This window comes from Narcine bancroftii, chromosome 2 (genome assembly GCF_036971445.1).
Source record: "Narcine bancroftii isolate sNarBan1 chromosome 2, sNarBan1.hap1, whole genome shotgun sequence".
Taxonomy (NCBI): Eukaryota; Metazoa; Chordata; class Chondrichthyes; order Torpediniformes; family Narcinidae; genus Narcine; species Narcine bancroftii.
The window spans coordinates 75333612-75355504 of NC_091470.1; the positions used below are offsets into that span (position 1 = coordinate 75333612).

General features: G+C 38.2%; 1 protein-coding gene across 4 annotated transcripts in view; it reads left to right on the top strand.

Annotated features, from left to right (window-relative positions):
- Positions 1 to 21893, top strand: part of bub1bb (BUB1 mitotic checkpoint serine/threonine kinase Bb) — an 89467-nt gene that overhangs the window by 38962 nt on the left and 28612 nt on the right. For 3 of the 4 annotated variants that reach the window (XM_069917127.1, XM_069917128.1, XM_069917125.1), the window contains exons 16-17: positions 1193 to 1461; positions 3322 to 3485. In XM_069917127.1, coding sequence (XP_069773228.1) covers positions 1193 to 1461; positions 3322 to 3485 — 433 coding nt within the window. The remainder of the gene's footprint in view (positions 1 to 1192; positions 1462 to 3321; positions 3486 to 21893) is intronic. The other variant, XM_069917126.1, reaches the window with a different exon arrangement.

Genomic DNA, 21893 nt, shown 5'->3' on the forward strand with positions numbered 1-21893 from the left:
TGAGAGAGGGACACTGTTGTTGCTTCTCCTTCTCCAGGGAGAGCAATGATGCTGTGGCTATTGTAATAGCCACTTGTGACTGACCCAATTCTGGGTAAAGCCAAGCAAGATCGTTCTTTTTTCTGAGTCATGACCATTATAATGGTTACTTCGATTGACTCGTGTCTGAGTCTGAAATCATCATGTGAAATGCAGGTTCTGAAACTACCACAAAATGTCATTTGTATGAAGAAATATTCCTCTGAAAGCAAATCTACAAGAGTTTGCGAAGACTGAGTTTCAATACCAGGTTTCTGAGACTGAACTTTAAAATCATCTCTAGAATTATTATGGTTTGGAATTTGCCACACACAAAATCTTACTCCACTCTAACCTTAATCCTACTATACATGTGTATTATTAGTAGTTATTAATAAAAATTGTTTTGAACATATTGTCTTGGTGAATTTCTATTGCTGCTGGTCTGTTGTAACAATCCGCCAATACATTATTGAGCTGATCAGCACAGGTTTCAGTGTTCAATGCTCCTGTCTGGATCAGATGCTTTCCTTTGGATTCACTCCTGGAAGCAAGTTGCACATCATTCTCTGATACTGACAGTAGAGGATCAACAGGGGATATGGGACTGCACAATGATTCTTCCTTGCTCTGAAGATTAAATTGGGCATCAGGCATTGAGCTCATCAGGAAGTGAAGCTTTGCTGTCTTCTACTACATTGGATTTGTTTTTGTACAGGTTATATCACTTAGGCCCTACCACAGCTGTGGGGTATTCTCTGTGGTTTCCATTCTTATCTGGAATCTTGACTTTGCTGGGGAGATTACTTTTTATTGGTCATACCTGTGCCATATGTAGTGTTCTCAATCTCTGACTGTCTCTGATCTGGCTTTCAGCATGTTCTGGATTTCACTGTTCATCCAAAGTTTCTTGATGGGGAACAATTTAGTAGATATAGTCAACACCACAAACAACAGTTTTTCTTAAAGGATAGGCAGGAAATTAACAAATCAAAAACACAAGGTTTTCACTTTTACAGTGGGGACATACTCATCCACACCTTGTGATGAATATCTGGATTTTCCTCTGGCTATGGTTTAGCATTAGCTGTTTAACCAATGAGATTTGAAAGATTCTTAGTGTATTTGTAGTATCTTGGCATGTGTCTAAATCTGCATCTGATCTTTTTTAAAGGATTATTTGGATGAGTTTGTACCCATAAATGAATGCCACTTTGAGAGCAATGACTACTCAAACAAAACACTTGGCCCATTTCCTGAAAACACATGTGACTTCACAAGAGGAGCTCAACTTGTCTCCACACCATTCCACCAAAATCCTCTGAATGATGACCAGAATAAGTCAGTCAAATGGAGCTGTGAATCCACTAAAAATGGTCTAAGTTCATTATCACTTTTCAAGGAATCCATGCGTGACCAACCTCTGGATTTGAAAGTATTGAGGTAAACATTTGCTCTCTCCAGTAAATTTCATCAATGCTATAAGCTTGACCAATTAATGCTATCACTGAAGGACTTATTGAGCTTGCGTTTAAAATGTATTTAAACTTGTCTGAATCTTGTTTTACACGCATTCAAATGAAATATTTTTTTGGCTGAGTGCCATTAATATATTCCATTTGACTATTATGCAATAGATCTATGTATTCAGTGTACAAAGCTCCCAGGAGCTCTTATTGAAATGCAAAGCACAAGGGTTAATCATTCCTGTTCATGCAGGCTGAAACTGATATATTCGTCAGCTCTCCTGTACAACTCTGATTCTGTTGCATTGGATTGTGGCAGGCATTTGTCCATCTGCTACCATATGGCTTGGGTAAAATAAAAGTAGAGTAGAAGTCCAACATTCCAGAGGCCATAAATCCTGACATTTCAAAACTTTTTAAATTTAGTGGACTTGTGTATGTGCACATGCATGATTAAGCACCACCAATGCACAGTTGCAACAAGCAACCACTTTATTTTTTTTTTAAACTGCTTGTTTTGATAAATGAACCCTATTGTATTTGTGAATGAATAATTATCAAAGTTCACCTGTTCATCCCTTTATTCCTTCTTAAATTAGAATTTTAAAAGTACTGCTTGAGAATCTGGAAATCCAGACCCCTCCAATCCCTGTTCAGTTTGAATTTTTGGACTTCCGCCAAATAACTTAAATATGTTCCAATGTTCTTGTTTGTCTTGTCTATTACAATTGTCTTTTGATCAAAAAAGAATCACCCCAGACTAGTTGATCTTTTTCCATTCTCCAGTGCAGATCGCATTCTCTTTCCCCTCTTGTGTTATGACAATCTTCTTGAAGTACGGTGATAAGTAAACATTGTGCTTCAGTTATGACTTAACTGGTGGTTCATGTAATTCTAACATGATCACCTTGACTCAGTATTCTATACCTTCTCCAATGAAGGCATCTATCTGCTCTGCTCCTTTAACCATCTTTAATATACTTCACTGCTCTATTTCCTGCTAAATTTCTTGGTATCTTCACTTTTTATTATGTATTCCTTTTTTTATATTTATCCTTCAAAAATTGAAATTAAATTTGCCCGTCTGACAAGTCCACTGATGGCTTCCAGGAGCCTGAACTTTATTACTCGCTATCGATCATGCAAATGCTGATACTTGTACAATTTTAATTGCTGTACCTCCATTTAAGTCTGAGCATGTGTATATCACAAGAAAAATAGCAGGCTACAATGTCCCATATGTAGGTCTCTACCCGATAAACTCCATGATGCATGTTCTTGACCTGAAATCTCAACCATCCCTTTACCTTCACTGATTTTGCTCAATCCACTGAGTTCCTCCAGCAGTTTTTTGGTCCATATACTAGCATCTGCAGTTCATTTTCACATTCAATGTTATTGATTTTTAAAAAAAAAAATTAACCACATTCTAATTGTTCAAGGTTGGTGGGGAAATAAGAAGCTAGTCTGTCTGATCAATCACAATTGATGAGTTAATGGTTCCATTATTAACTCATCTGGTCCCTCCCAGCAATGGATCATAACCCTTTATTTGCTCACCAGCTTCTTGTTGTCAGGAACTATTGAGCATAAAGGTACTGAGTGAAGTAGATCACAGTATTAAGGATATTCTAATTGTTGATTATCATTGGAACTTGCTATCTGGTTGCCTACCCTTTACTCTCGATGATTATTTTATTGCTAATGATTCAAATTAAGTAATTTTTTGACTGAATATTAAGTTTAAGAATATAGAGAAATGAAAATTCTTGATGCTGTAGCACAGTTTATTTGATATTGTTTTAAGTTATAATGTTTGAATATGTTTGTGCAACAGTCCAATTCAAGAAGCAAATGAAGATGGTCTGTCTTCTGCTACTACTACCTCTTCTTCTGGCTCCTCCACTTCAGTGGGTGGACATTGTCCTATGAATGTCTTTGAAAAATCTGAGCCAGGTCAGGTGAATTCTTCTGAAGCCTTCAACATAAACTCCAGCTCGGGTATGGCCTTGCTTTCTGTTATAAATCTTGAGCTATTTGGGTGACCTATAGCCAATTGTCCAGAGCAGGATTAACCTTGAGGTTGTCATTAATGAGGGATTTTTCACCCTGAAACTATTTATATAAAATAAAAATTAAAATCTAGATATACAGCATGGTAACAGGCCCTTTTGGCCTATGAGCCCATTCTGCCCAATTAACTGACAACTCCCCAGTAAGTTTTTGAAGGGTGGGAGGAAATCTGATTTCCCCCCCCCCCATGGAAACTCGTGCTGACACGTGGAGAATGTACAAACTCCTTAAAACACAGGATTCGACCCCCCACCCCCACTGCAGTCCCAATCGCTGGCACTGTAACAGCATTGCGCAAACTCCAGTGCTAACCGTGCCACCCTGGTGAATTAATTCAGACTGCTGAATCTGAACAGAACCTGCATTTAAAAAAAAAAAAAAAAAAATCTGCGGAATGGAGTTGAGCAAAAAATCCTGCATGTATTGTGATTGTAGTTGAATACACAAGTGTTAGAGAAACTCAGCAAGGCACTTAGCATTCCTTATAGAAAAGATGCTTAAACAACTTTTCCAGTCTGAGCCTTTGGTTAAGGTATGAGCAAAAAGCAGGTCTTCTTGCTGAGTTTCTCCAGCATTTTTGTATATTGTGCACAGTGTTGGTGATGCATATTAAATTTTCTTTTCCAATTATGTTTTAGCATTGTATGTTATTTATTTTTGAAAGTTTCTATTTGTTCAATTATTGGATATTGGCCGATAAGGCAACATGATCACAGGGAGAACTTGCATGAGTTGTCCTTGAACGTAATGTTGAGCTGCCCCTTTGAACCATTACAGCTGCTCTGGTAGAAGTATCCTATGCTCCAGGATTTGCACCCAATAATGATCAAGGCCAGTCAATAAATAAAGGATGGCACTTAGAACAGCCCTCGGGTGGTGGCATTCCTATGATCCTGCTATCTACCTCCTCGAGGTTAGAATTTGGGAGTTTTGAAACTGTTGAGTGTAGTCAAAATGAAAAATTTCTGGCAGATCTTGAGTCAAACTGCATCCATGGGTAGAAATGGTCAGTCAATGTTTCTGGTGTGGATCTTTTATCACATTGATTTGATTCCATCAGCTTTGCTTCATGTCTACCTATTTGTTGATCAGAACCTGGCAGCTGATCTGCCTTTAGTTCCATTAGTCGTGGCCCTCATGATGATGACGGTTACAAGTCCTTCAGTAGTGTTTGATGGATAGTCTATCCATGCTAGAAAGGAGCAATTAATCTAATGCAAGAAATATGGTTCAGGATGTGTAATTGCAGGGCATGAATGGTAATAATGAGGCACAAAAATAAATGAAGTTTATATTTTGGTAGATTTTAAAAAAAAAAAGCATTGTAGAATAAAGCTTCAATAATCTGTTGTGCTTAAGAATTTGAGTTGGCAGCCTTTCAGACTTGAAAGAGCCAAAGATGTGTTGTTGGTTTGGCTGCTGGCGTCGGCAGCATTCTGTTTCTTCCAGTGCACACGTGCTATTCACTTTTGGTTATTGCCGCAGGCGTGGGGGTTTTGCAGGGTTGAGGAGTAGTTATCCAACTTTGACATGCGGGATAGAAACTAGGAGGGTGATTTGGGCTCCAATATTTTCTGATGACTGTTACCGTTTTCACGGATGTTATATGTCACATTGAGTCCTTTTGTGTTCATTAATAAACAGTTAAAAATTCATCTGGACTTTGCTATGAATTTGATCTAACAAGCAGCTTTTTCATAGATAGTAGTCACTACATTTTGGTCCACAGAAAATAGCTGCATCCATGAGAGAACTGCATGGATGCCTTGAATCTTGGAGCTTTAGATCAAATGGACATTATTGGAACATTTGTACTGTTTCCCCTCATTGGTTTGGAGCGATATGGAAAATAATATGGCAGCCATATTGGAAATGCCGAGTGCAGGCCGCTGACAGCAATTGCGTCCATTGGTCTGAGCAATGGTCACAGAGGGATCCAGGGGTTCTAACCCTAGAGCAGAATATTCTATATACACGCTGGTAAAGACGTTTGCCTCGAATCACAGTGATATTATTGGCTGATGCTCATTTACAGCAGCACATCACGTTCCTTTTGTGTATTTGTTGCAAGTTTGAACACAGTTTGGATGTGCTGCTGCTTGTCCATTAGGGACTGTTAATTTGAGGCTTGTGTTCATGCTTGGTGCTCAAGCTTGGCAGATGGTAAGTGGGAGATGCGTAAAATAGCTGCCATTGCTGAGAACTGGTGTATGACAGACTTGAGGGTCATAGGTCAAAATCAGAACTGATGCGGTGGAACCAAGAAATTAGTGGTGTCAAAAGCATTCTCATTGTGAGGCTGAAACAGGCAATAGAAGAAGAGGTGGCTTTGGTTGATGGGAATAAAGACCCTGTAAAATGACTGCAGAAGACGTTGGCTGAATTTAATAGTAGCAACTTGGAAATGGCTGAAGGTGTGTCACAAAATGGTGGTGAAGAGGATGAAATTCCAAAGGATGTACAATTCAAACTGGCGAAAGAGTCAAATATTAAGGCAACATCTGACATGCAGGATGAAATACAACCAGGGGACAGTGTGTCAAATGTTGGAAGCAGGGGAAGCAAACAAAGTTCTTCTGGATCAAACTCCAAACTTTCCAGTCCAACATCTGCATGCATAAAGTCTGAGGCTGAAATGGCTCCTCTTGTTGTATGACAAAAATTGCTCAAGGATAAATATTCCCTTGGAAGAGCAGCCAAGGAGGAAAGAGGAGCAGCCAGCAAACATTGCTACCACTATGGCGAAAGTGAAAGTACTAGGAGCCTCAGGTGTTCAAAGTAACTTGTATGAAGTGTCTGATGATATAGAGTCATATTTTGTTTAAAGGACAACAGGAAAATAAAACACTTAATGTTGAGACAGATCTTTTTGTACTACAGTTACAAGTCATGCATACACATGGACAAATTCTCCCAAGCATGGTGTTACCAATAACAACAGCAGATAGCTGTAGCTCAAATCCAATCTCTTGTCACAGCTCCCTTGACTTCCCAGTCAAGTATCTGAAATCAGGGTGAACATGCACATGTGGCATCTCCAGCTACATTACCTGCTTCAAACAACATTGAACAGAGCAATGTATTCTCAGTTGTGGAAAGGCAAAATTAAATCACTGCATTATTAATCCAGCTACAGTGTCTCTCTTCCATGGCCAAGAAGGAGATTCAAGTTTTTGATGATGACCTGCTTCAGTACCAAGGATTCATTTAATCCTTTGAACACAGTATTGAAAGAATAAAAGCCCCAATGATTGTCTCTGTTTGGAACAGTACGCCAAGGAAACTTGTAATGAGTTGCCTACATATGGCTTCAGACAGAGAATTCAGTGGGGCTAAGTCCTTACTACAGAAGCATTTGGCTCTTTCATGGTCATCAATAAAAGGGTGTTGGTTAATGGGATGTAAATTGGGTGACACAGACTCCTAGGACTGAATTGGCCTGTTGCAGTGCTGTATGTCTACATTTTCAAACATTTGCAACAGGCTTTACAAGCATATACACTCTCAGAAGATGGAATGTCAACTACATGAGTTTGACGTGTCTGCTAATATGTTCGTCATCAGAAGGAAGTTGCTCTACCGGCTGAGGGATATGTGGAGAACTTTGCTCTGATTTCCAGGAAAAACACAATAAAAGAGCTCCCTTTAAGGATATGGTGGATTTCCTCAAAAGGTGTGAAGACTGCAACAGATCTGGTCTTTGGGGATGTCAAAGACACTCCAACATTGAGCAAAGATGCAAGGAGGTCCTAGTCTCAGCCTCTTCCAAGAATAAAAGGAAGCATCTTTGCCACCACTGTGACAGTCACAGATAAGGAAAATTATAAGGGAACTAAGGAAAAGGAGAGTTTGCCTGCTATGAAGAGCTATTGGTTCTGTGGAGGTGGACATGCTTTGGAGATGTGTCCACAGTTGAAAAGAAGGCAAATTGTAAGAAAATCACTTTCCTAAATGAAAATGGAGTATACTTTGGCTGTCTGTGTAAAGGACACATCAGCAAAAACTGGAGGAAGCCACTCAGCTGCAACATATTGGTTTAAAGCATCCCAGAATGCTGCATATCTACCAAAGAAAGAAGGGAATGGAAAAGGAGCAAATAGAAATAAAGGAAGCAGCTGAAAACCATGCTGTAGCTTCTGTTTTGACAAGTGGCCTTAGTGGGGCCAGTAAGGATAACTGGAAACTCTCAATAGTGCCTGTACAAGTCAAGGCCATGAAGGAGAATTCAACAGTGCCTCCTTGTCCATTTCTTGACCCAGGTAGCACTGCATCATTTTGCACAGGGGGCTAATGAATAAGCTTCTTCAGGTAAGAAGGTCAAGGATTCTATTAAGAACTATGGGTCAAAGGAAGGTCATTAAAACAGTATTCAGATTAGAGGTCACTGGACAGCAGTTTTTTTCTTTATTTATTCTTTTGTTGTGATCTCCCAGGCATATACATTCAGAAAACTATGCCTGTGCACAAAGAAAACATCCCACATCAAAACAAAATTGATTGATGGTCTCTTCTGAGGAATATTCATCTACCTGAAATTAGCTTTGAGATTTGCTGATTGGTTCCAGAGCCTTTGGTACATCTGAGCCACTAGATGTAATAAGGAGTGGGGGAGATGGTCTTTAAGCTGTCAAAACCATGCTTGATTGGGTGATTAGTGGATCATTAGGAGAAAAAAAATAATGCTCAGGAGCAATTAGCAACATGTCAACAGGATTTCAGTTGTGAAATGATGAGCTGTGGGAACAGCAGTTCAGGACTGACTTTCCTGAGTGCCTCAGTAATGATCAAGACCCTTCAAGAGAAGATGAGCAGTTCTTGGATTTAGTCTCAAAATCTATCAAGCAAGTTGATGGCCATTATTACATTGGACTGCCTTTAAAGGAAAGAAATGTGTGTGCCTGACAATAGAAGTGTTGCCAACAACATACATTTAACCTAAAGAGAAGATTCAAGAGGGATTCTTCCTTTCATGTGGACTGCACCAACTTCATGTCTGACATAATATCCAAAGGTTATACAGAGAAAGTCTGAGATGGTGTCTTGGAACATGATGATGGAAGAAAATGATATCTACCACACCATGGGGTTTTGCATTCACAAAAAAAAACTTTGAGTGGTATTTGTGGAGCAACATTTCAGGGAGTTTCACTAAATTCTCAACTCTTACAGGGACCAGACCTGACCAGTGCATTTATAGGAGTCTTGGCTAGATTCCATAAAGAACCTATTGTCATAACTGCAGACTTTGAAGCAATGTTCCACCAAGTGAAAGTACCAAATGAAGACTGTGACTTGTTACGGTTCCTCTGGTGGCCTGTTGGAGACTACGGTCAGAATATGGTGGAATATAGAATAACATCTCCAAATTGTGAGAACTTTCCCCTTAGGAAATGTGCCGAGGACAATATGAAACAGTTTAGTGCTCAAGCTGTAAGCACCATTGTGAACAATTTCTATGGGGATGATTGCCTCGCTTCCTCTGCTTCAGAAGATGATGAGCTATGAGCAATTTGTTTCAAGGGAGGCTTTGTATTTACCAAGTAGATAAGTAACAGTCATAATGTGTTGACTCCAATACCTGGAACAGAGTAAAGGAAATTAATAATCTGAATTTGGACCATGACAACCTTCCTGTGGAGATGGTGTCAGATGTGCAATGGTCTGACATTTTTAAATTCAAAATCTTGAAATACCGACCCCTCACAAGAAGGGGGATTCTTTCAATGGTCAGTTTGATGTGATCCCTTAGAAATATTGGCACCAGAAGTCCTGACTGCCAAGAAGATCCTGCAAGATTTGTGAAAGTTTTATTTATTATTCTTTCATACATTTCAAATTAATTTGCAATATCATTACATAATAGATACTGAATAATATTCAATTTTCACCCACCTCCCACCATCCCTTACCCTTGCAGATAGGAAAAAAAGAACACATTCATTGTAATAATTAATAACCACATTAATAATACCATAATACATTTCTTGATGAAAGTACCATATTTTCAGGAGGGGATTGAATTAGAAGGTCTGGATTAGTCTATATTCATAAATCTCATATGACTCCCAAATTTGACATTATCACCATCTCTCATATTAAAGTAATGTTTTCTAATGGGAGATAATATTTCATTCGTTAAACCATTCTTCTATTTTTACATTATTTTCCATGTTTTAGCTACAGACTTGCTACTACTGTTATATTTATCTATTTCCAACTTAATGTCTTCATATATATTACCCAACAAAAAAAATTCTTGGATCTAATTTAACCTTCACTTTTAATATCTTCTCTAACATAACACAATTCTTTCCAGAAATCTCTCTTCACAAAACCATACTGAATGCAATAAAATTACCAACATCTTTTTTTTATTACATATAGATCATTGAGTAGAAAAATTTTGGTTAAATTTATTCAACTTGTAGAGTGTGTAATACATTTGATATAAGAAATAAAAATTGAACAATTTGATATCTGACATTGATTGTATTAGTTGCACTATCTCTACATAGTTTCATTCATATTTCTTCTTGAATTTGTATATTTAAATCCTGTTCCCACTTCAGTTGAGCTTTATACAAATCTTTTGTTTATTTCTTGTAATTTATTATACATAGTAGTTATAAATCTTTGAATAATAAAGGTATGCTATAACATATTCAAATTGACTATGCTCCGGAAGTCTCTAGTCCATTCCTATTTTCTTCAAATATGATTGTAATTGATAATATACAAATATTGTATTTTGTAATATCCAATATTTCTTCTTTAATTGATCAAATGTCATAAAAATTGAACCTCTAAACAATCTTATTTTCTGTATACTTTTTTCATACCAATTGTCGAATAAAATTTTTTATTGTAAATGGAAGAAATTAATTCTGTTTTAAAGTCAATTGAGCCAACTGATAAGTCCTTGTACCTCTTTCCACATGTATCCCATTCCATATTCAAAGCCAATGTTTTAAAATTGGTACTTTTCTACCTTTAAAAATTTCATAGTTCCATTTATACAATATTTGGTCTGGACTTTATTCACCTATATTATTCATCTCAATATCTACCCAAAATTTGGTAATCTCAAACCTCCTTTATCTTTTTTCCATGTCAAGTTTTCCATACTTCTCCTTGCCAATTTTTTTCTCTCTCCATTTAAAAACTCCTTAATATTCTTATTTAATCACCAAAAAAAAAAAAAAAAAATTTCAGGTACCTGAATTGATAATGCTTGAAATAAGTATTGAATTCTAGGAAAAATATTCATTTTAATACAATTCACCTGCCATATTAATGTTATTGGTAATTCCATCCATATTTTTAAATCTATACTGCAAAATTTGTGTTGGAAAATAATTGATTAGGATGATACGATACCAGACTCCATTGTACAGGAATGGACATGTTGGATTCAGGATCTTCATAAGCTGGAAGACTTCAAGTTTGACAAATGCTTCAAACCCACAAACTTTGGAATAGTGACATCTACTCTACTGCATCATTTTGCACATACACGTGAGGACAGCTACAGAACTATTAGATACCTGTAACTGCATAATAACCATGGTTAGGCATGTGGGTTTGTGATGGGGAAAAGCAAGAGTGGCTTCATTAAAGCCAGCCACTATCCCCCAAATTAAGTTAACTGCTGCCACTATGTTGAGCAGAATGAAAACAGTGTGGAGAAAAGGGCTGCAGATGGAACCAACAGACTCCATATTTTGCACTCAAATACATCAACAATAAGACCACAAGGTTACGAACTTCCGTGGCCAACAGAGTTGTTGAAATTACAGTCTTGCGTGCACTACAGCGGAGATACATTAACACAGTTAACAATCCTGCAGAGTTAGCTTCATGAGATTTGAAAGAAATATGGGTGTCCAGGCCTCAGTTTCTTCTTCAGCTTCAGGAAGAGTGGTCTCAAAATCCTGATGGAGAGGAAGAAATCTCACCAAAGGACTCTGAAATCAGGAGAATATCTGAAACAGTGGATCTAATAACTGGCTTAATCCATTTTTTCTTATCCTGGACTTGTTTGAAAGGCAGTAGCATGGATGCTCAGTCCTAAAGGACTGCTTCTGTATCATGATAGAAAGAGGAAACAAGCAAGCATTCTTGCTCAGTTTCATCCAGATAACACATCAGAAAGATCTGCCACAAAAGGAGACAGGAAATCTTGAGACTCAGGAAAACCATGCTCTCACAGTTGAAGAAATGGCTAATGCTGAAATGGAGATAATCTGCTTTTGCCAGAAGAGATTTGCAGATGAAATCTCAAGTCTGAGAAAAGGAATGAATGTTAAGAGGACTAGCCACTTTTGTAAACTCATCCTTATTCTGGGAAATGATGTATGAAGAGTTGGTGGGCGACTTAGCAGAGCAGGAATGCCATATTTTCACATTTCTGATATAATTCTTCAACATGTTAATGAAGAGGTAGGTCATGATGGTTGCAACCATATGTTATCCAGACTACACCAAAAATATTGTATTTCTGGACACTGTTAAACAGAAAAATTGTTGGTGTATAAATCTATTCCTGGACAACAGTAAATTGCATTTTGTCCCTGGATATAGTCTCTCCTGATGAATCTCCCTTCACATATCTTGGAGTTGATTATTTTGGACCCTTTGGAGTGAAGCGTGGAAGTGCTATGGTGTATTTTGCTGTAAGAGCAATTCACACGAAAATGCGTCATCACTTGACACAGATTCTTTCATCAATGCCTTTTGGCGCTTTACAGCCGGATGTTATCAAGTGAAAGAACTCCCAATTTTGTGGGATCTTAGCATGACTTGAGGGAGGCAATTGAAAGCTGGAATCAGGGTTAAATCCATAATACACTGCTTCATAAGAAAATCACTTTGATCTTCCATTCCCCTGCTGGTTCACACCAATGGAGGTGTACGGGAAAGATCTGGGAAAGGATCTCATTTCCATCCTAAATGTGCAAAGTCTTGATGTGGAAGGTCTTCACAAAGTTTTTTTAATGAAGCTGAAGTTATCCTCATAGATGTCCAATCACCAAGGCTTCTACTGATCCAAAAGACCTTGAAGCACGTGCCCCGAAACACCTTCTGCTCCTTAAGATTGCCATCGATGCAGTTTCAGAAGGAAGACGTATAAGCTTGTTGCAGGTGAAGGCAAGTTCAGTATATAATCATACAACCCTGAGATTCTTTTATTACTCCAGGCATGGCAGAATTACCATTAATTGTTGAAGTGCAAAAAATGTACACAGTGTAAAACTTGTAAACTGATAGCTGATATAAACAACTGCAATACAGAGAGAAAAAAAGAAAATCAATAAAGTACACAAGTGAGAGTCTTAAATGAGTCTGAGTCTGGTGGAGGGGTAGCAGCTTTTCCTGAACTTGGTGGTGCGAGTCTTGTGACACCTTGTGATAGTACAGACCTATCACCAATGTATATAGTTACTGTATCTAGAGTATGTAATGACTGTGCTTACAGCGATTGGCTGAGAGCTTAGCCACACCTACTGTCTGGGCCTTAAAGGGTTGTGTCCCTAGCCAGGTCGGATCATTCCGGACTGATTGGCCACCTGTGAAGAGCTCCTGTCTTTTGGTAATAAAATTGTAGAGCTCGTTGAAAGAACCAAAGACTTATTGATCCAAACCAAGGCTTTTATTAGCAAAAGACAGGAGCTCTTCACAGGTGGCCGATCAGTCCGGAATGATCCGACCTGGCTAGGGACACAACCCTTTAAGGCCCAGACAGTAGGTGTGGCTAAGCTCTCAGCCAATCGCTGTAAGCACAGTCATTACATACTCTAGATACTGTAACTATATACATTGGTGATAAGTCTGTACTATCACACACCTATAGCTCTTTCCTGATGGCATCAGTGAGAACAGAGCATGTACTGGGTAGTGAGGGTCTTTGATGATTACTGCTGCTCTCCAACAGCAATGCTCCCTGTAGGTGTACTTGATAGTGGGGAGGGTTTTACCTGTGATGTCCTGGGCTGTGTCCACTACCGTTTGGAGGGCTTTATGCTCAGGGGTTGGTGTTTCTATTCCAGACCATGATGCAGCCAGTCAGCTCACTTTTCACCACACCTCTATAGAAATTTGCCTTGATTTCTGATGTCATACCAAACCTTCACAATCTCCTGAGGAAGTAGAGGCATTGAGGTGCTTTCTTCACATGCTTGCTTTCTTTTGTTCTGGAAAAGATGGATTAAAGAATATCTTCCCCCAACTGCAGGAACGACTGAAAAGGTCTAACATCAGACACAACTTCACACAAGGAGGCATCGTGATTATCATGGACGATTCAGCACCTGACAACTCCTGGCTAACTGGAAAAGTTGTTGAGACAATTTTGGACAAAAAGGGACTTGTACATCATGATCAGATCAAGACAAAATAAGCTTTCTGATCAGAGATATCAACAAAGTCTGCCTTCGACAGGAGACAAGAACTTCGACAAGCCTAAAACTAACCTTATTTTGTGGTTTTTTTTGGATGTTGCCCCATGCCCACTACACACACTACAGACTTTACTGGTCCAGAGTGGTAGCCTTTTCAAGGCTATGTGCTACAGGTGCCTAACCTTTTATCTAAAATCCTTGACCAGACACTTTTCAATTTTTGGATCATTTTTGAGTTAAAATGGTGTCAGTATAGATTCGCACAAAACAAAGACATGGCGCTGGGTAAGGGGAGGGGGTGGTGCCACTGGGTAAGGGGAGGGGGTGGCGGTGCTGGACATCAGGGTTGGTTGCGGCGGTGCTGGATGTCGGGGATGCTGGACTCTTTATTTTCCCCGGTGACGCCTATAAAATAATATTTCCTCGTGTTCCACTAATGGCGGGGACTAACATGGGATTTTCAAGCATGAGTTGAGTATGGGTTGCATTGGGTCATTTTTGGTGAGCACATAACATCCATGAAAAAATGTTCTTTTTTTTGAGATTTTTGGAATTACAGATGAAGGGATAAGCACCTGTAGTAACCTCTGGCCTTATGGAAAAAAATCTCAAGATAAAGGAACAGAAGCAGGCCACTGGGCCCATTGAGTCTGTTCTGTGACTCTAAATTAAGATGAACTATGCTCACACCTAGTTCCAATTTCCAGCCTTTTCTCCATAATCCTTTGATACCCTTACTAATTAGATACTTATCAATATCTTGTGTAAATTCTCCTAACGATCTAGTCTCCACCACTGTATGTAGCAGTGAGTTCCACAGATCCACAATCCTCTGACGAAAGAAGTTCTTCCTCATCTCCATTTTAAATGGATAACTTTTAATTTTAAGACTGTGACCCCCTATCCTCCCTTTTGCTTTTTATCTTAGCCTTCGCCTCTTTTGTTAAACTTGAGCCCGTTCCTTTCTCATACCACCGCAATTTCCTTTATTCCATTGAAAAATTAATGCACCTGACAACATTTGTTCCTTTTCAAATTTTAAATTAAATTCAACCATGTTCTAATCACTGCTCCCTAGAGGTTCTACGACCTTTAACTCCCAAATGACCTCAGGTTCATTGCACATGACCCAATTCAGAACTGCAGATGCCCTGGTGGGCTTCTCAACAATCTGTTCAAAAAAAAGTCATCTCTTGGGTTTTCTGCAAACTCTCCTGGGATCTAGTAATTTCCTGTTCTTCCCAATCCCCTGTTATGTAAAAATCTCCCATAATTATTTTGATATTATCCTTGTGACATGCTCTTTGTATTTCCAGCATATACAATATTAGGATTTACTGTATTTGATTGTTATTTGTAGTTGGGTAATTATTATTTGAAAGGTAATAATTAGCGGCATGTGTAAAAGCCAAAGGCACATTGTTTATTGTTGTTGGTTTGACTGCCGGCATCAGCAGTGACCTGGGATCCTGAAGCTGCACGCGTTCGGTTTCTTCTAGTGAGCATGCACTATTCACTTGGGTGTTAGCGCATGCACCGGGATTTTGCGGGGTTGAGGAAGAGTTAGCCAGTGTTGATCGACGTGGCAGGATAGAGATAAGGAGAGCAAGTTGGCCTCTGATATTTTCTCTTGACTCTTACTGTTAACACTGACTGTGTTACGTGGCCTTGTGTGCATCAATAAACAGTTTAAAAACTCGTATGGACTTCACTATGAATTTGTTCTAATGCATCACAGTTAAGAACCTACTTTTCTTTGAATATTATTTTTGATTTTTCAGACTTGTACAAATCCAAACAATAATAAGCAACAATAGTATATAACATACAGTCTATTTTCCCTATACCCCTCTCCCCTTCCTCCCATACCCTAATACAACAAAGAAAGGATTATACAAATTAAACAAATACTAAGAACCAATTATTGGTCAAGTCACAAACTCTTAAGGGTTGTTGCAATTCCTTTATTCAGTAGGGGTATAATTATATCTGCGTACCATTGTTTCAGGTAAAGGCTGCCACACCTCAATGAATGTGCCATATTTCCTCCTTAAATTGTACTTGATTTTCTCCAGGGGATTACAACTCTGCATTTCTGTATTCCACTTCCTGGCCACCGACAAGGCGACCTTCACAAACCGAATTTGGTATCTGGACAGTTTAAAACTCATGAACGTTTCCCAGAAGGTACAATTCCAGATCCTGTGGAAAATCCACATTATTTTCAGAATGCTCCCAGGTCCTCCCAGAAGGATCGCACCTTTGTACACAGGCAGGTTGAATGGATAAAGTTCCAATCTCCACTCCAAACCTAAAGCACATTTCCAAGATTTCTGATTCAGTTTTATGTAATTTTTGTGGTGTGAAGTACAGTTGATGCAGGAAATTGCATTGCACCAACCTGTATCTGGAATTATTAACAGTTGTCATGCTATCCAGACACAAGTCTGACCAGCACCGCTCGTGGATTGTCTGTCTCTCACCTTTCCTTTGTGTAAGACCAGTTTTGGGCCCTCACTTTGGAATAGGAAATGCATCATATAGATGAACTTGTGTGTATTCCCCTTTAGAAATAGAATCTCCATGTCACTATACATGGTCAGGGCCATAGATGGTCCCAAATTATCCCTTAAGAAATATCTTAGCTGAAGATGGAAAGTTTTATTTAACAAATCATATTTATTCCTTAGCTGTTCAAATGACATGAGCTGCCCCTGTCCATAACAATTCTCGATACACCTGATCCCCTTCTGGCACCAGGTGTCCAGGATCTTATCCAGAGTCACTGGTTTTAATTTGTTCTTGGTCAAGGGCACTTTAGGAGATATCACTACCTTTATTCTGATACATTGATTTATTTTTTGCCATGTCTGAATTTCATGAGTTAGAACACTACTTAGCCTCCGAGTGGCTTTTTCATGGATAATAGTCGCCACAAGACTATTAAATAGCTTTTCTATTAGTGCCACTATAACACTTGTTGCACTTTCCAAATGAAGCATTCTCCCACATCTGCATGGGTTTTTGCTGGGTGCTAGTTTCCTCCCACTATTCAAAAATGTACCAGGACTGTAAGTTATATTTAACACCACACAAGTTATATAATATGTACCAGGGTGGCACTGGCTCGAGGGCCAAAAGTGCCTGTTACTGAGCTGTATGTCTTACTGTAAAATTTATAAAATTAAAAATGCAGCAAGTAATTGGAAAGATGTGATGTATGTAACTATTGTAATAAAATTTAGATTACAAAAAAATAAAGACCTCAATGTTGGGTACTAATGTGATCGTGCTGGAAGATTTGGAATTATCTGTCCAAATGTCCTTTGAATGTTGAAATTGTACCCACTTCTGTAATTTCCTCTGAGTGGGAAGTGTAGCCCATCAGGTCCCTCTTTAAGATTTACTGTCTTAACTTTCCCTGAGGGAAAGACTGTGAGCATTCCTTTTATCCATGTCTCATGATTTTGTATCTTCTCTGGCTCCTATGATCTAGGAATAAAGAATCTATTTAACCTCTCCTATATCTCAAACCCTCCAGTCCTGCTGAGGGGATAATAGTGAGCTGGCTTCTTGACATTTTTGCCACAAAATTGACAGGCAGTGGCCATCTTCAACAAAAGATGTCCCAAAATCCTGGGGTCACTATTGACCAGAAATTCAACTGGATCAGACATAAATATTGTGTGACTGGTATCCTGCGGTGTGTGATTTGTCCCTTAAGATTACAAAGATTTGAGGAGTCACGTGATGGAGTAGTGGCCGGACGGTGAACTCCAGCCCTCTCCAGAAAAGTCGGGAAAAACAAGAGAAAATACAAAGGCACAGAAATACAAGTTAAAGAAAAGTGAGTATAAAGGTGGAAAGAAGATGGAGACAAAAGGAGAAAAATCAAAATCAACGGAAAGAAGAGAAGACAATGGAGGAAAAAGGTGAAGGCCTTACCTGTCCGAAGAGGCCCGCTGTGGAGAGAGGACCCCACTACCTCAGGTCGGTAGAAAAAGAACTACAACAATGGCTCACAGAGCCGAGTAAAAGTGCGCAACCGCGCATGCGCGAGGAGCACCGATGGGAGGGGGGACCAGCTGGGGAGTCGATCTCCACAGCCGGCAACGACAGCTGCAGAACACCTGCAGCAAGAAGAGACCACAGAAGACAATGGAAACAAGAAAGAAGAGGAGGAAAGGGCATCAAAGAAACAACAGATGGCCAACCCAGAGGAAGAAGAAGAGGAAGAATACAGTGAAATAGATAAAGGGAAAGGCAAGGTAAAGGATATACTTGCTCTTGTTAGAGGATACATGGAGTCATTTAAAGAATGGCAAACACAGGAATTCAATGATTTAAGAAGAAGAATAAACAACACAGAAAAGAAAATAAATAAAATGGATATGACCTTAACAGAAATGGGGGAAAAAAAGGACAAGATGGAAGAACGGGCAATAGCAGCAGAAATGGAGGTAGAAGACTTAAAAAAGAAATTGGAGGAATCTAATAAAAAAACTAAAGAGACACAAGAATTACTAGCCCAAAAAATAGATATAATGGAAAATTATAACAGAAGAAATAACATAAAGATAGTGGGCCTTAAGGAAGATGAAGAAGGCAAGAATATGAGGGAGTTTATAAAAGAATGGATCCCTAAGGCCCTAGGATGTCCAGAACTACAGCAAGAAATGGAAATAGAAAGGGCACATAGAGCATTGGCCCCTAAACCACAACCACAACAAAAACCAAGATCTATTGTAGTAAAATTCCTAAGATATACTACAAGAGAAAAGGTACTGGAGAAGACAATGGAAAAAGTAAGAGAGGGCAACAAACCACTGGAGTATAAAGGGCAAAAAATCTTCATTTATCCAGATATAAGCTTTGAACTCCTAAAGAAGAGAAAAGAGTTCAATACAGCAAAAGCGATTTTATGGAAGAAAGGATATAAATTTACACTGAAGCATCCTGCGGTATTGAAAATATTTATTCCAGGACAACAAAACAGACTGTTCTCGGATCCAGAAGAAGCACGAAAATTTGCAGAACAATTACAAAAATAGACTGAAGGATGAAGACGGGTAATGAGAGCAAAAATGATCACGATTGATATGTATGTGGGTAAAGACAAAAATAGACTGAGGGATGAAGACGGGTAATGAGGGTAAAAATGACCACGATTGATATGTATGCGGGTAAAGAGGTATAAGAGTGAATAGAGACAATGGGCATACGTGAAAGTATCTGTAATTAGAGGAAAACATAGATAGTATAGACAAGAATTAAGAAGGGAAGGTAATGGAATAGAGAGAATAAGGAGGGAATTAAAAGAGTGACCTTTGTGACATATAAAAAGTGAAATCTTTTCTGGGGGGGGCTGGGTGGGGGAAAAGAGCGGTCACTGCAAAATCAGTTGACGCTTGCGAGTGGATTCGCAAATCCAAATGGAGAGGGGAGATGTGGTTGTCCGACAAGGGATAAAGGACAACTCAGGAGGGGAAGGGGAGATTGGGGATAAAGAAGATAGAAATAGGAGAATAAGGAAAATGTTGGATGTTGTAGGAATGTTGTCTGGTAAAGAGTTGAAAATAAGAAAACAGAAATGGAAAAGGAGGAAAGGTAATGATGGAAAAACGGAAAGAGAAGATAAACAAAATATAAAATGGCTACGCTGAACTATATGACTCTAAATATTAATGGAATACATAACCAAATTAAAAGGAAGAAACTACTAAATTTACTGAAAAAGGAAAAAATAGATATAGCATTTGTCCAAGAAACACACTTAACTGAATTGGAGCACAAGAAATTAAAGAGAGATTGGGTAGGACATGTAACAGCAGCATCGTATAATTCAAAAGCAAGAGGAGTGGCTATATTAATTAGCAAAAATGTGCCATTTAAAATAGAAGAGGAAATAATAGATCCAGCAGGGAGATATGTTATGATAAAATGTCAGATATATTCGGAGCTTTGGAATCTACTTTATATATATTCACCTAACGAAGAAGATCAAAAGTTTATGCAAGATATCTTTTTGAAGGTAGCTAATACGCAAGGGAACATACTAATAGGAGGGGATTTCAATCTGAATTTGGATCCAAATATGGATAAAATGGGGAAAAAAATTAACAGGAAGAACAAAGTAACCAAATTTATAATTAAATCAATGCAAGAAATGAAACTTGTGGACATATGGAGGAAACAAAACCCAAAAGAAAAGGAATACTCATACTACTCGACTAGACATAAAACATACTCAAGGATAGACCTATTCCTGTTATCAGCCCACATTCAAGGGAGAGTTAGGAAAACGGAATATAAAGCTAGACTATTATCGGACCACTCACCCCTGTTATTGGCAATAGAGCTAGAGGACATCCCTCCAAGAATGTATAGATGGAGATTAAACCCCATGCTACTTAAAAGACAGGATTTTAGATAATTTATTGAAAAACAATTAAAAATGTACTTTGAAGTAAATACGGAATCAGTGGAAGATAAGTTTATACTATGGGACGCAATGAAAGCATTCATTAGAGGACAAATAATAAGTTATGCAACCAAGATGAAGAAGGACTATAATCAGGAAACAGAGCAGTTGGAAAGGGAAATAATAAACATAGAAAAAAAATTAGCAATAAAGGAAGATACAACCAAAATAAGAGAATTGGCGGATAAAAAAATAAAATATGAAACATTACAAACATATAAGGTGGAGAAGAATATAATGAAGACAAAACAGAAATATTATGAACTAGGTGAAAAAACACACAAAATCTTAGCATGGCAGCTTAAGACAGAGCAAACTAAGAAAATGGTATTGGCAACAAGGAAAAAAGACAAACAAATTACATATAATCCAAAAGAAATTAAGGAAAACTTCAGAGAATTCTATGAACAATTATACCGAACTGAAAACGAAGGGAAAGAAGGGAAAATAGATGAATTTTTGACTAAAATTGAACTACCAAAACTACAAATAGAGGAACAAAATAAATTAACAGAACCATTTGGAACAGTAGAAATACAAGAGATAATGAAAAATTTACCAAATAATAAGACTCCAGGAGAGGATGGACTCCCAATAGAATTCTACAAAACATTTAAAGATCTAATAATACCGCCCCTCCTGGATGTAATCAACCAGATTGATGAGACACAAAACTTACCAGATTCATGTAAAACAGCAATAATTACAGTGATACTAAAACAAGGGAAAGATCCACTCTCACCAGCGTCATATAGACCAATATCTCTGCTAAACACAGATTATAAGATAATAGCTAAACTATTAGCAAACAGATTAGCAGAGCAGGTACCGAAAATGGTAAATTTAGACCAAACTGGATTTATCAAAAAAAGACGCACAACAGACAATATTTGTAAATTTATTAACTTAATTCATGCAGTAGAAGGAAATAAAGCACCGGCAGTAGCAGTTGCTTTAGACGCAGAGAAGGCCTTCGACAGAGTAGAATGGAATTACTTGTTCAAAGTATTGCAAAAATTCAGTTTACCGGAGAAGTATATTAATTGGATTAAAGCATTATATGAGGGACCGTTAGCGAAAGTGACAGTAAATGGACATGTATCAAAGCAATTTAACTTAAGCAGGTCAACGCGGCAGGGATGCCCACTATCACCATTATTGTTTGCGCTAGCTATAGAACCACTAGCAGAATCGATAAGAATAGATAATAATATAAAAGGAATAAAAATAAAAGACAGGGAATATAAAATCAGTCTATTTGCGGATGATGTGATAGTGTACTTAACAGAACCAGAACTATCAATAAAATAACTATATAAGAAATTGAAGGAATATGGAGAAGTGTCGGGATACAAGATAAACGTAAATAAAAGTGAAGCAATGCCTATGAATAACGCGGATTTCTCAAAATTTAAGGAGGAATCCCCATTCAGATGGCAAATGCAGGCAATAAGATAC